Source organism: Lotus japonicus, chromosome 2 (assembly GCF_012489685.1).
Source record: "Lotus japonicus ecotype B-129 chromosome 2, LjGifu_v1.2".
NCBI lineage: Eukaryota > Viridiplantae > Streptophyta > Magnoliopsida > Fabales > Fabaceae > Lotus > Lotus japonicus.
Window position 1 is genome coordinate 42,832,308 of NC_080042.1, and position 12,928 is coordinate 42,845,235.

The 12,928-nt window shown below is 35.9% G+C and overlaps 1 protein-coding gene across 3 annotated transcripts; it reads right to left on the reverse strand.

Annotated features, from left to right (window-relative positions):
- Positions 1–1,865: 1,865 nt before the first annotated feature.
- On the reverse strand, positions 1,866–11,107 carry LOC130738033 (pentatricopeptide repeat-containing protein At1g76280). 3 transcript variants are annotated; one of them, XM_057589930.1, is made up of 13 exons: positions 10,893–11,107; positions 10,743–10,788; positions 10,510–10,679; positions 9,876–9,983; positions 9,406–9,588; positions 7,647–8,216; positions 7,031–7,126; positions 6,593–6,766; positions 5,755–5,982; positions 5,331–5,474; positions 5,063–5,251; positions 4,194–4,313; positions 1,866–2,486 (listed from the first exon to the last, which is right to left on the reverse strand). In XM_057589930.1, the coding sequence occupies exons 1-13, from the start codon at positions 11,073–11,075 to the stop codon at positions 2,055–2,057; spliced, it is 2,643 nt and encodes an 880-aa protein (XP_057445913.1). In that variant the 5' UTR covers positions 11,076–11,107; the 3' UTR covers positions 1,866–2,054. The 3 variants fall into 3 exon arrangements, with proteins under 3 accessions (XP_057445913.1, XP_057445914.1, XP_057445915.1); XM_057589931.1 differs by having other exon boundaries at positions 10,510–10,676; positions 10,893–11,106; XM_057589932.1 differs by having other exon boundaries at positions 10,510–10,650; positions 10,893–11,053.
- Between the last annotated feature and the right edge of the window lie 1,821 nt (positions 11,108–12,928).

The window sequence follows — 12,928 nt, forward strand, 5'->3', positions numbered from 1 at the left end:
TTCCAGTTCATTTGTAACCGTAGGATTAAAATGGTAGTTCCATTTTAAGCTCTATAAATACTAGTTTGTAACTAGGATAAGTGGTTGGATTCCTAAATGACTGCAAAGCTCTAAAAAAGCCTTCAAGCCCATGGTCATGGCAAACGGCTTCAACGAGTGCGCAGTAGACGGATTCCTTCCACCATTTACCATTCCAGTAATGAATTTGCTTTGTTCTTATTTGTCTTCTCTTTGATTACCTTTTGATTCCTTGCAATCTTTTTTATCTTGTTTTAAATTTCTATTTGTTTCTACATCTATTGCAATACTCACCGGGGTGTTGTTTCTTTCAAGTTGTCACCGGACAATTTCTCCACTTTTTCATTCTTGAAAACGCACATGAATGCCTGTAAGCCGTCGGACTTGGAGAGCCCATAAAATAGGATCTGATCCTTGAAATAATTAATTTACATGTGATTTTACAAAAAAATCAGTGTAAACAAATTGGCGCTAGAAGGAGGGTCATTTCAAGTTTGAAGCAGGGTTGTGTGTTTGAAAAAGTTGGTTTTTATGGATGCTAATGCTTCAAATTTTGGCATCTCAAGTTTGAGAATGCCATACGTAATGCTCCCAGTACCCCTTCAACGGAAAGGAATTGGGTGAAGCAATTTTGATCACCAATTTAATGGTTTCTGAGACCAAAAAAGATTTGGTTTTTGAAACCACAAAAAAATGTCAATTAACCAGATTTGGCATATGTGTATGTGTGGTATCATTCTATTCAATTTCTACATGGTTGTCTAATTTTTATTCGACCAAGGTTGTGTGAGTTGAGGAAATAAAGTATCAAAGCTTGAATTATATAAATGTTTCAAGTATGATATTTGAAGTTCCAAACGGCAGAGATATTGGATCAATATTTCGACAAAGCTTCAGGAGATATTGAGACCATTACCACGACCCAGTGAGGAAGAAAGAAGGAAAATTGCAGTTAGCAATGAAAGTGAAGCACAAAATATTCAGATGAGAAATGGCTATGTGATCATAGAAGCCATGAAGTGTATGTTCAATTTTGGTGTTACAATTCAAAATGTTATTCCTCTCACTTCCTTCGAAAAACAACATTTTGGGGGGCCTCAGTTAATACCAAAATTTCACTTGACAAATTAATGTAGCTTAGTACTAATGGCAAGTTTTTGATGCCATGCAAGCAGGTCTTTGTCTACATGGTCGAAAAAGTAGCAATAATATAGCCATTGAAATGTTGAATTGTTTTTCGACAGAAGAGAAATAATAGCATGTTTTAATTTGTCTAAGTTTATTTGTGAAGTTTTTCGACTAAAGACAAAGTGGCAAAGTGGGAGAAATTCAAGGATAATATGGCATTGGCGGTTATCAAGTAATGGAGCGTGGCACTACTTTGAATTGGAAGAATGGAAGCTGTTGGGAGTTATATATTATTTTGTAATTATGCCAAATAAATGGCAGTAGATTATGTAGTTATTTTCCAGTTCATTTGTAACCGTAGGATTAAAATGGTAGTTCCATTTTAAGCTCTATAAATACTAATTTGTAACTAGGATAAGTGGTTAGATTCCTAAATGACTGCAAAGCTATAAAAAAGTCTTCAAGCCCACGGTCATGGCAAACGGCTTCAACGAGTGCGCAGTAGACGGATTCCTTCCACCATTTACCATTCCACAATGAATTTGCTTTGTTCTTATTTGTCTTCTCTTTGATTACCTTTTGATTCCTTGCAATTTTTTTTATCTTGTTTTAAATTTCTATTTGTTTCTACATCTATTGCAATACTCACCGGGGTGTTGTTTCTTTCAAGTTGTCACCGGACAATTCTCCACTTTTTCATTCTTGAAAACGCACATGAATGCCGGTAAGCTGTCGGACTTGGAGAGCCCATAAAATAGGATCTGATCATTAAAATAATTAATTTACATGTGATTTTACAAAAAAAAAAATCAGTGTAAACACCCTTCATCAAGCAAATTGCATCTGAATGCATGTTTGGTAGGACTTATAAGAAATCACAACTACTTTCCCCTTAAGGAACCAGGCCACTAGCCTTTGAAGGAATTGTAATTCGATTCTTTTAGCCGCCTTTTATGGAATTGTAATTCAATTCTTTTAGCCCATAAGCTTTGATCAGCTGACTCGCAAACTGGAAACCCAAGTACAGCGCACCATCTTAAATTCAACAACCCAACTGCAAATTCATCTTCAGAATCTTCAAATAATTTAACTAGTATATCTGACTCAGCAGCCGAATCTTCAGCAAGGATGAATTCATCCACAAATCTCCTCTTCTCTCTAAGAATATTGCCATCTTCTGACATCATACGCAAACTTAAAACCTGCAATGCTTCTATTGCTGTATTGTGAAAACCTGAGTTCACATATGCAGAGAAGACATAGCCGCAAGTCACTGGATTGGGTCTAACTTTCTCTTGGTGCATATACTCCACAATAAGCTCAATTATGTCGATCCTTCTCTAAGTAATGGAAAAAATTATAAGACACAAAATAGTTAGGACATACATTCTAAGTTTAAATCCATTATCATTTAGGCTTTATTGCACTTTTGGTCCCTCATGTTTGACATTTGTGCAATTTGAATCCCCTTTGTTTAAAAGGAGCGATTTTAGTCCACCAGAGATCGATTTGTGATAATTGGGTCCTGCCGTTAGTTGTCGTCCAATTCCAAACAGAACTTGCACGCGTGGCCCTCATTAATGACATGGCCTGACATATTTTACCACTTAGATGCCATGTAGATAAAAAAGAATTAAAACATATTTTTTCATCCAAAAAAATGTAACAGAGAAAGGGAAGGCAACGAATTGAATCTTCATCTTCATCCTTATGCAGTTTTGCTTAACTTCATCTTCATAAACAAAACCCAAAAAATCAGAACTCAAACCCAGAAAATTAAAATCACACCAGAAAACCCAAACCCGCAAAATTAAAGTCTTCATCTTCCACCTGTTATTAATAACCTCAACAGCAAAAAAAAAAGGAGGGAGAGAACTCAAATCATAGATCCTCTTCTTCCTCTGCAACTCCAGTTGTTGATCCTCCTCCTGTAGCCCCTTTCCTCCACTTCACAAAATCCATCACCATCACCCCGATGTTGAAGTAACAAATCCTTGTTGAAGGGAACACGCGTGACAATACAGGGTCGAACCATGCAATCGAAACCCTTTTCCCTTGCAATCCAACCCAGTTGCTCACCCTTTTTCCGTTCAATCAAAACCCGTGTGCAATCGATTTTGGCTTGGCTGTTTGCGGCAGGGATCTGGGTTCAGTTACGCTTTATGGGTTACGGCGGAGATTGATTTTGGCTTGGCTGGTTGCGGGTGAGAAAAGGGGTTAAAGGTTACTGGGTGTTTATGAAAGGATGAAAATGGAGGGTGCTGCCATATGGTGTTTACGAGGTTTGCAAAGTGAAGGTTGGCAAAATGAGCTTTCTTTCCTCCTTCCCCTTTCTAATTGTGATATGATTATGTTTTCGGTTTTACACTGAGGGGTTTCTTTTCATCTTCCTCTCTTCTGTACATGGTTCCGGCTAATTGGTGGTTGATGATGGGTTTGGCTTGGTTGAGGTCGAAGGGAAATGGGTTCAAAAGGGTTTAATTTTATTTTTTAAATTAATTTGTATTATTTATTTTATTTTATTTACTGATGTGTCATACATGGTGGTGTAATTAGTAAAAAGGAATCAAAGTAAGAATATTCTGTTTAAAATTGGATGGCAACTAACGGCACAAATCGATATTTGGTAGACCAAAATCGCTCGTTTTAAACAAAGGGGATTCAAATTGCACAAAGATCAAACATCAGGGACCAAAAGTGCAATTAAGCCTATCATTTATCAAACATGAAATAGTTACTATAGCTGTATAGCATAAAATTTGAAATTTCTTAAGAAAAATGCTAGATTAGCCTTAATTTTTAATAGAATGGCCCGGCATTACTATTGACTCTTGAATGGATAACTGACCCTTACCACTTTTGAGTTATCTAACCATCCTTTAATCTTGACAAATTTTGGCCGACTTCTATCAAATTTTTTATGGTCGTGTATATATATATATATATATATATACATATATATATATACGAGTTGAAAGAGTTGTCTTTTCACCTATCTTTTATCTCCTTTCATATTCTGAAAGATACTGATATGAAAGATGAAGTACCTTGTAACATGCTTGGCGAAGAAATGTATTAAACAAAAGTACATCAAGTTGGATGCCATCCAATCTGGTTCGTTCCAAAAGATTCAAGGCTTCATTAAATTTCTCATCTTGCAACAAAATCTGGTTAAACAAAAGCTCAAATATCAGAGGCACAAAGTTCAAAAATTAATTAAGAAATGGTAAGAATAAGGTTATGGCAACACATCTGAACAAAGATAAGATATCGGCATATGCATAGTGGCCAGGTACAACACTACATGCATCAAAGCATCAGTTATAACCCAACTTCCATAATGACCAGAAGTCAGCTGCAAGATTTCTATAATTTGATGATTTTGGTGGTAAAATAGTGCCATCTGAGGACAACATAAGCACTAAAATGGGATATAAATCAGGATAAACGAAAGCCACGGGTAGTTATACTTATAACACATTTGCAATGCTTTATACACTACATATATGAGCAAAGATTTAGTGAATTAAGTATGTCCAGACTCTATCCAGCCTAAGATGCCTAAATTTATAAGGGATAAAATGCTTCAAATATTCTACATTATGAGCATGAGGAATGTAACTCAGGACTCGAGAGAACTGCAGAAATATTCCTTAAGTATCATTTGAAGAATATCTCATCATATTTTATTTACTAAACCCCCCAAATTCTGGCTCACGATTATGTAGATCATATGCAATGTACCAGGAGAAACATATAACACAATATGTATGCATTTGTCACATGAAGGTTGACTGCTAGGCTCGTGGAATGTAACACAATATGTGTGCATTTATACTAATCAAGCACAATTGCAAAAACATTGATAAAATTATTATAATTTGAACTGCACTCTCACAAGTTAAACAAGGAGAACCTTAATAAGAGCAGTATATGTACAAGTCACTGGGCTAAACCCTTGACGAATCATCATTGAAATCAGCAAAGAAGCAGATTTGTAACTTCTTAAGATGCTACAACAATCAACCATTATATTGTACGTTTCGGAATCAGGGTGGTAGCCACATAACTTCATCCTCTTGAAAATATTAATTGCAATTTGACCCTGCATATCAAGTAGAAAACATCATAACACGCCTACTTCAAAACGTGTCAAAATAGAGAAGTGATGATGTATGACTCACTTTTTGGGCTTCAACAAGATGATGCAACACTACGTTGTAAATATCTGTTGCCAATGACGGGTTTCCATAAACGAAAAGTTTCTCTGCCACATAAAAATACTCGATCAGCTCTCTTATCATCCTTTCTTCTCCAAGGGCATTCAACTGAAAAGAACAAAAAAGACATAGCCAAGTCATAAACAATGTAAACAAACAAGATACCTATCCTATCCAGCCCAAGTGAGCTTTGAGCCTAATTAAGCTGTTAAACATAAAGTTTTATTCACAATAATAGCAGTTTAGTTGTAATAATTGCTAGGTTGTCAGGTGTTACATTTCTTTTAGTAACTGCAAGTAAGGTAGTTAGTTAGTTGCAGAAGCAAACCCACATGAAATTGTAGCATCTTTAAGATATATGCAAAAAGAAAACATGACTTGAACTTACTAAGTTTTTCATTGAAAGGTGACTGTGCTGAACGCCATTGTTGGCCATATCCCTTTCTATAGCATTTATTCTTTTTGCAACATGCAATTGTGATAGCATATTACTATGTTCATATGGGGAATTTACAAAACCAAATAGCGAGAATAGCAGCTCGTATGTCCTAATATCAGGTAAAAGTTTTATCTGCTTCATCTTGGCGAACACTTGAACAGCACGCTCAGGTTGATTCTGCACATTTTAATTAGATAATAAAGTAATCCATTATAAGATCCACAATACTAGAGAAATCTAACTTTAACATGGCAGTAGAGGAGGAATTTGCAGAGATAGTTCATTTATAAATTCAGTTGCTCATTCTAATTGGTGCTCTATCATGCAACCCGATGATGAAATATATGGGTAACTTTAACATGCCATTATAATAGTAATAAAAAGACAGCTTCTATTTATCACAGTGCAAGAAGCCTAGAAAATTATCCATTTGTCAATATATTCTCGGTATAAAGAAATGTGAATAGGAACATAATAGTTTCTTTCTTACCATTTTATGTAGTATGTATATAAATTGCTGTACTTAACTTTGTACTCCCAGATTCTTTAGTAATATAAATAGGACACAGAGGACTGTATTGCACTGACTTGTTCACTTAATTTAAGGTTTATATATGATCCTTGTTCTCACTCAACATGAAACAGAATACAGCAGAAATAATTTAGTCTGTTTTTTACAAGAAATCTTGCCAAAGAATATAATGGAGTCTTTAGATAACCTGACTTTAGTCTTGCAAACAATGGTACAAAACAGATTTTTGCTTTTAAGTTTAACATTGGAGCTCACCAGTACATTACATGATGCTAGCAAAGCATTATAAGGATGCGGAGATAGACATTCAGAAATCCGATCCAGGAAAGACTCTGCTAAATCTAGTTGCAGTGCTTTGCTGCAGATGACTGAAAGTGTTGCTAGAGTTGAATTGAGTGGCTTCAAATTCTCCTGCTGCATTATTTTTAACTGCAAATCATATGAAAATAATATAAGGCCAAGATAAATCTACTATCAAAATGAGTATAAGCAAGCACAAGGTCCTCGAGCTTTGTGTTATACTTGATCTCACATTTAATTCCAATATCACTAATTTTGGGAGTCTATTTGACCTAAATTTGAGATGTTGAAATTTCTGGATGTAACTCACCCTGACCACAACTTACTCAACGAATAAATAAGTTAATAAAACATAGCAAAAACAAGTGAACACAATAATTTAATGAAACTCACCACTCCCAAGCCATCCCGAAAATTACTTTGAAAAGAAGCTGCTTGAATAATGCCATCATATGTACAGCTGGATGGCTTCACACCAAGAATTTTCATCTGTACATAGCACATGCCTTCAATATGTTAAAAGACATTGATTTAATGAAATTATGAGTAGAAAAAATTCCCTTGAAATTTCATACACACAAATTATAATTATGCTAAAAAGAGTTGATGTTCGTATGTGATTGAGTCGACGAATAGAAGCTTTTGATAATTGAAATCTTTGGGATTTGAATTCTGAAAATTGAAATGTGACATAATATGACTGTAGAGAACCTTTCATGATTACACAATTTGGGAGAGCAAATAATTAGTTCTATAGATCCAAGAGAAATGCTAGCAACACACTTTTTTTACCACACTCACACACTTCATGTGACATGTGGTTGGTTACTTTTGCAAAAGTCAACATTTTTAATAAGAGAAAAGGATACATTGACTACTTTGAAAATAGACTAATCACAAGTAGTGTGTGAGAGAATGTGTTCCAAAGAGTGGGTTGGTAGCACTCCTCAAAAACCCAATACAATTTGGTAGATTACAAAGAATATCATAAGTCTAGTTGAATGTGTACCTGAACAATAAGCTTCTTAGCGAGCATATAATTCTTTTCTTTTGCACACCCGTGTATTACATCATTAAAAGACCACCTTAAAACCTTCATAAGCTGTAAGTGTTTTCGTCTACTCAGCTCATCTAATTTAGCAATCTTCACTTTTTTATTTCCCGTAGAAATAGTTTGGTGTGCTAAACCAAGTGGTTGAACCCCTTTCCGGACACCAGGCTGCCCCTTTTCTATACTTGCAGAAATAGCATCTGGTAAATACATAATAGAAGGGTGTATACAGGAGTCCAGTTGTTTGTCCCCCATAAAGTCCAACATGGTAGGGCCTAGCTTTTTATTTGAAGGTACAGGGATGTCCAATATAGTAGAATAAAACTTCCCATAAACTGTTCCAGCAATGTTCCCCGTCATGGGTAATGACACCATCTGTTGTAGTGCTTCATATGCCGATTTTAAATCTCCCAACCTTATAAAGGTCCAAATAAATTTATGCAAAGCAATGATACTCTTACTGTGATGTTTATTATACTCCTGCCAAATTAGAAGGGCTGTAGGCAAGCTTCTCTGCAAAACTGCAAGCTGAGAAAGAGGGTAAGACAAACAATCGTCATAAATTGTCATAAAATACATAAAAAAAAGAAGAGACAGCACATTCAAAAACAGTAAAACATGATACATAAAATAGCCAAAGCAATTAATTGACCATATTGGTGTTGCTTGATTGCAGACCATTTATGATGTCACAAAAATTGACAACATATAGATCCTTTATGTTTAAGTGTTGTTTTAAACTCACTGTCTCTAAAACAGTGTCTCTAGACAGATAGATTGATTGATTTAGAACAAAATGAGAGCTGAATCATATTGTGAGGCAATGGATATGAACCTATAAGATCCATTTCCCTAACTTCCTTGTCCCTTTCTCTGAAAGACTAAGGAGCAGGCAAAAAAAAAGTGATGTACAACATAGTAAAAAAATAAGCTTCCAATTCCTATGAATATAAAAAAAAAATTAATATACTATATGGTAATTGTTGAATAACAAGGAGACAGGAGGCATTTGGTGAATCAGTGTGTATAAACTACACAACAGGGGTCATTATATAATAGGCACCATGAAGGAACATTAAATACATAATATCCTATTTCCCTATTTACATGATTAGGTTACCTAATAATAATAAATAGAAGATAGCTAACACTCCCCCTCAAGCTGAAGCATATATGTCATATGCACAGCTTGTTACAAATAAAATTAACTCGAGGAGTTCTCAAAAACTCAGGAAGCGGCTGTCGGAACAGTGGTCGGATATATCATAATAGAGAAACTAAGGAAGCTAAAAGATTGAGTTTGGGAGAGAAACTGAAAGATGCATTTTATGAATTCTTGAACAAATGATGATTACATAGGAGTAGGGCTGCTACATATAGCACTTAAGCAATTACGAACGAACCTGTTATGTACAGCTGTACATCTAATAAAACTATAACTAACCTTCTACGGTTAGAAATACAAAACAACACTGCTTATAAATAAACTAATACAACCAGAAATACAATAGAAACATTTATCTCTAGTACTAAGAACATGCATCTTAGCATATAGATCTAGTGATTAAAAATTCACATCTACGCACATTAAAGTGCTTTCAGACTTGGTATGTGAAATATTATAACTCCAAAATCTAAATGCAGACAATGCTTTTATCAAATAGAAAATGTTCTTCTTCAAAAGCACCAATAGAATGATACAAGCACTATCTATCACCTTGAGAAGCTCAGAATATGTAGCTTCATTCTTTCCCACCATTTGTTTTTCCATTAATTCCAAACATTTGCTTGCTTGAATTATACTCTTTGATTCCACGCAGGATCTTAAGAGAATATTGTATAGCGGGAGAAGTGGACGGAGATGTTGACTTACTCCAAGAAAATCCATCAAATTAAAGGCCTGAGCAAAGTAAAGCACGAGGACAGAGAAAAATAAAATCCTTTTAGATAAGATCAAGCTGGTTCAGTAGTAACTGCCTCATATACACCACATGCCATGAAAATAGCAATATAAGCAGTTGTACTTCAGTAAAATGAAATCTATTATTTTTATCCTAAGAAATAGTAGAAAAATGTAATGGATCTATCCAATATCAACATTAGTCCCTTCCACTCTCTCCGTTAAGAAATTCGATAAGCAAAGGAAGGTAAAGGAAATGTATACTCAATTAGAAGTTAATAATTTACCTCATCCAAGTAACCCCCTTTACAAAGGGCCTCCATCATAAGAGAGGAGCATATATTATTCATGCTAACATCTTTTAACTCCATTAATCTCCAAATCTCCACAACAAACTGCAACCAATCAAAAGGGGAAGGATAGTGTGTACTGTACTCTTGCAAAAAGAAAACTTGGGATAATGTCTTATGCTTCCTTTTCATGCACAGGAGAGCATAAATTTTTGATTTCTAATAGTAACTAAACAGAGTAAATATGAGTTGTTATCATCTATTCAGGTTAGCTACTTTTTATAATAATCATAAAGCATGGCAGTTAGTAATTAATACAATGAGGAGAATCACTCTGCAAAGTTGCACAAACATTGGATCAATATGTAGAAGTGTTAAGGATATAATTGAGCTGCAGCTAGAATCACCAATGCTTTAATCAAGAAGTTAAAGGATATTAGGATCCAGAAAAACACCATGCTATTTAGCATACCAATGGAACTAAACAGAGTAAATATGAGTTGTTTTCATATAAACCTGTTCAGGTTAGCTACTTTTTATGATAATCATAAAGCATGGCAGTTAGTAGCCAAAAATACGCTACGCTATATCGGCATAGCGCCGCTATAACCGCTATTAGTATTTAGCATACCAATGGATCAGGAGAGCGTGCACAGTAGTTTAAAATACCAACAAAATCATCAGCTTTCAATGAGCGGCTTCTGTAACCGAAATCCAAAAGTAAGTCGGAAGCCTTTTTTCTCTCACCCGAGCAGAGTGCATCGACAACTTGCTTTTGCATAGACCATGGAGATAATCCTGCTACATTTTAACATCAATTATTCATTCATTCATTCACTGAAAAGAGAAGTGAGTGATGATTACCTGTTGTTGAGGTGGCAAGATTTCGAGAGAATTTGATTTTACGGCTCTACAAAAAGAGGAAGGAAGCGTTAGTTAGGAAGGAGAAAAGGTGAAAAGAAAGCAAGAAAAATGGCATCAATCATAATAGATCAGATACACAGACAGACTGACATGGTGATACTGGCAATTTGAAATTGACCACAGAGCAACCCTTGCTCTGAATCCATGTAAATGCATGCTTTGAGGAGCGGGGCGGAGAGGGAGCAGCTTCAGACAGATGTGACGTTGGTGAGGGAGAACGAGGAGCTTGGGAAGTTGAACCCGTTTAGAAACGGGTCGAAGGATACGACCCATTTAGAAGATGGGCGTGTGGATTTGACTAAGCCCACAAGAAGAAGGTTCTCCATCTCCTAGTTTACTATTAATCATTTCTTCATGCTTAGGTTTAGTTGGGTTATTGACCAAAAAAAAAAAGTTTAGTTGGGTTTTCTTCAAGTCCTACAACGTTCTCATGCGTGCATTCTGTCTCAATGGTGATATCAGCATTGCCTACACATTGTTCAATAAAATGCTTAAGAGAGATCTTGTTCCGGACATTGAGTCATACAGGATTTTGATGCAAGCTTTGTGTAGGAAGAGTCAGGTAAATGGAGTTGTTGATCTTCTGGAGGACATATTGAACAAAGGGGCTGTTCCTGATTCATTGACTTATACCACATTGTTAAATAGTTTGTGTAGGAAGAAGAAGCTCAAGGAAGCTTACAAGCTTTTTTTGTGCTATCCAAAGGTTTTTCTCCACACTTTGCTTTCATCCATGCCTTAGTGAAAGGGTTCTTTGGTAGGATTCAAGAAGCTTGTGGAGTTCTCACCAAATCACTCGAGCATGGGGAGGCTCCTCATACGGAGACTTGGATGATCATAACATCTTTAATATGTGAAGGGGAAGATGATGATGGTGTGGAAATCTTTGATATTTTGGAGAAAGCTCTTAAGATTGAAATTGAAGATCATACTAGAATTGTTGATGTGGGCTTGGTTTGGAAAACTACTGAAACGCACCGTATTAGTAGTATTAGTAAGTTAAAAAAAAATATATATTAATAAAAAGATAAAGAATGAAAGACAACTTATATTGAGGGGCGCATCTAATATGGGAAAAGATTTATTTGTGTAACTTTGCACAACCAAACAAATTGTCCCTTCTACCCTTACTCCAAAAATTAATTCCATCTTCATCCTTCCCTTCATCTTCAACCCAAACCCAGACCTGCCTTCACCACAAGAACACATCTTCATCCTTCCATCTTCTTCTTTTGTCTCACCTTCATGTTCAATGTCCTCTAACAACCAAAACCCAGAAGAAAAAAATTTATTCTTCCACCTCCTCCCTTCCTCCACCACCAGAATCCCTCCCTTCCTCCACTTCGTCTCCCCCACAACCACCTCAAAATCTGCTCACCGTTTCAGATCTGCCTTCAACACAAGCACACATCTCTTCCTCACTCTCACCTTATACGCTGCCTTTGCTACCTCTGTTCGACGCCGACGACCACCCTTCCTCCGTGGTGGTGCTGTATGCTTGGGAAAAGGAGTAACTCTCTTGCTATTTTTCTCTCTCTGCTTGCTACTCACTCTCTCAAGTGACCGAAATTGTTGTTTGGCTGGGGGGAAGGTGGGATCTAAGATCTGATATTGTAGATCGGTAGCCATGTTTTGGGGATCTGAGATTTGTAGAGCATGGTAGCCATTTTTGGAGCTCACTTCTTCAAGTAACTAGCGGCGGCAGAGATAGGGGAAGAGAGGACGAGGGAGACAGAGCGAGAAAGGGACGATGGAGATGAAAATTGCTCTGATGCTTGAACAATTTGAAGTGAAGAAAGAAATATAAACTTGGCATGTGGGTAATTGAAATTCAGATCGAAAAGGAATTGGGTTGTTTGCTTCTGTTGTAAATGGAATTATGTTTAGTCAGATGTTAACTTGCTTATCCATTTATTTTGTTTTGCATAAACTGGATTTGGGTTGGAGATGATGAAGATGATGGGAAGGATGAAGATGAAATTAAATTTTAAAGTAATAGTAAAAAGGACAATTTGTTTGGTTGTGCAAGGTTGCACAAAGCTATTTTTGTGCATATTAGATTTTCCCTATATTGAGAAGGAAATAGCATGTGCTTAAAATACCCATTTCTTCTCACTGTCGAAAAG

Excerpts from the sequence above, each read along its gene's own strand:
- LOC130738033 (XM_057589930.1), bottom strand. The coding sequence starts at position 11,075 with ATGGGTCGTATCCTTCGACCCGTTTCTAAACGGGTTCAACTTCCCAAG. Across the intron at positions 10,680-10,742 it reads TCTTGCCACCTCAACAACAG|CAGGATTATCTCCATGGTCT; the intron begins GTAATCATCACT and ends GTTAAAATGTAG. Across the intron at positions 9,589-9,875 it reads AAGGGGGTTACTTGGATGAG|GCCTTTAATTTGATGGATTT; the intron begins GTAAATTATTAA and ends TACTTTGCTCAG.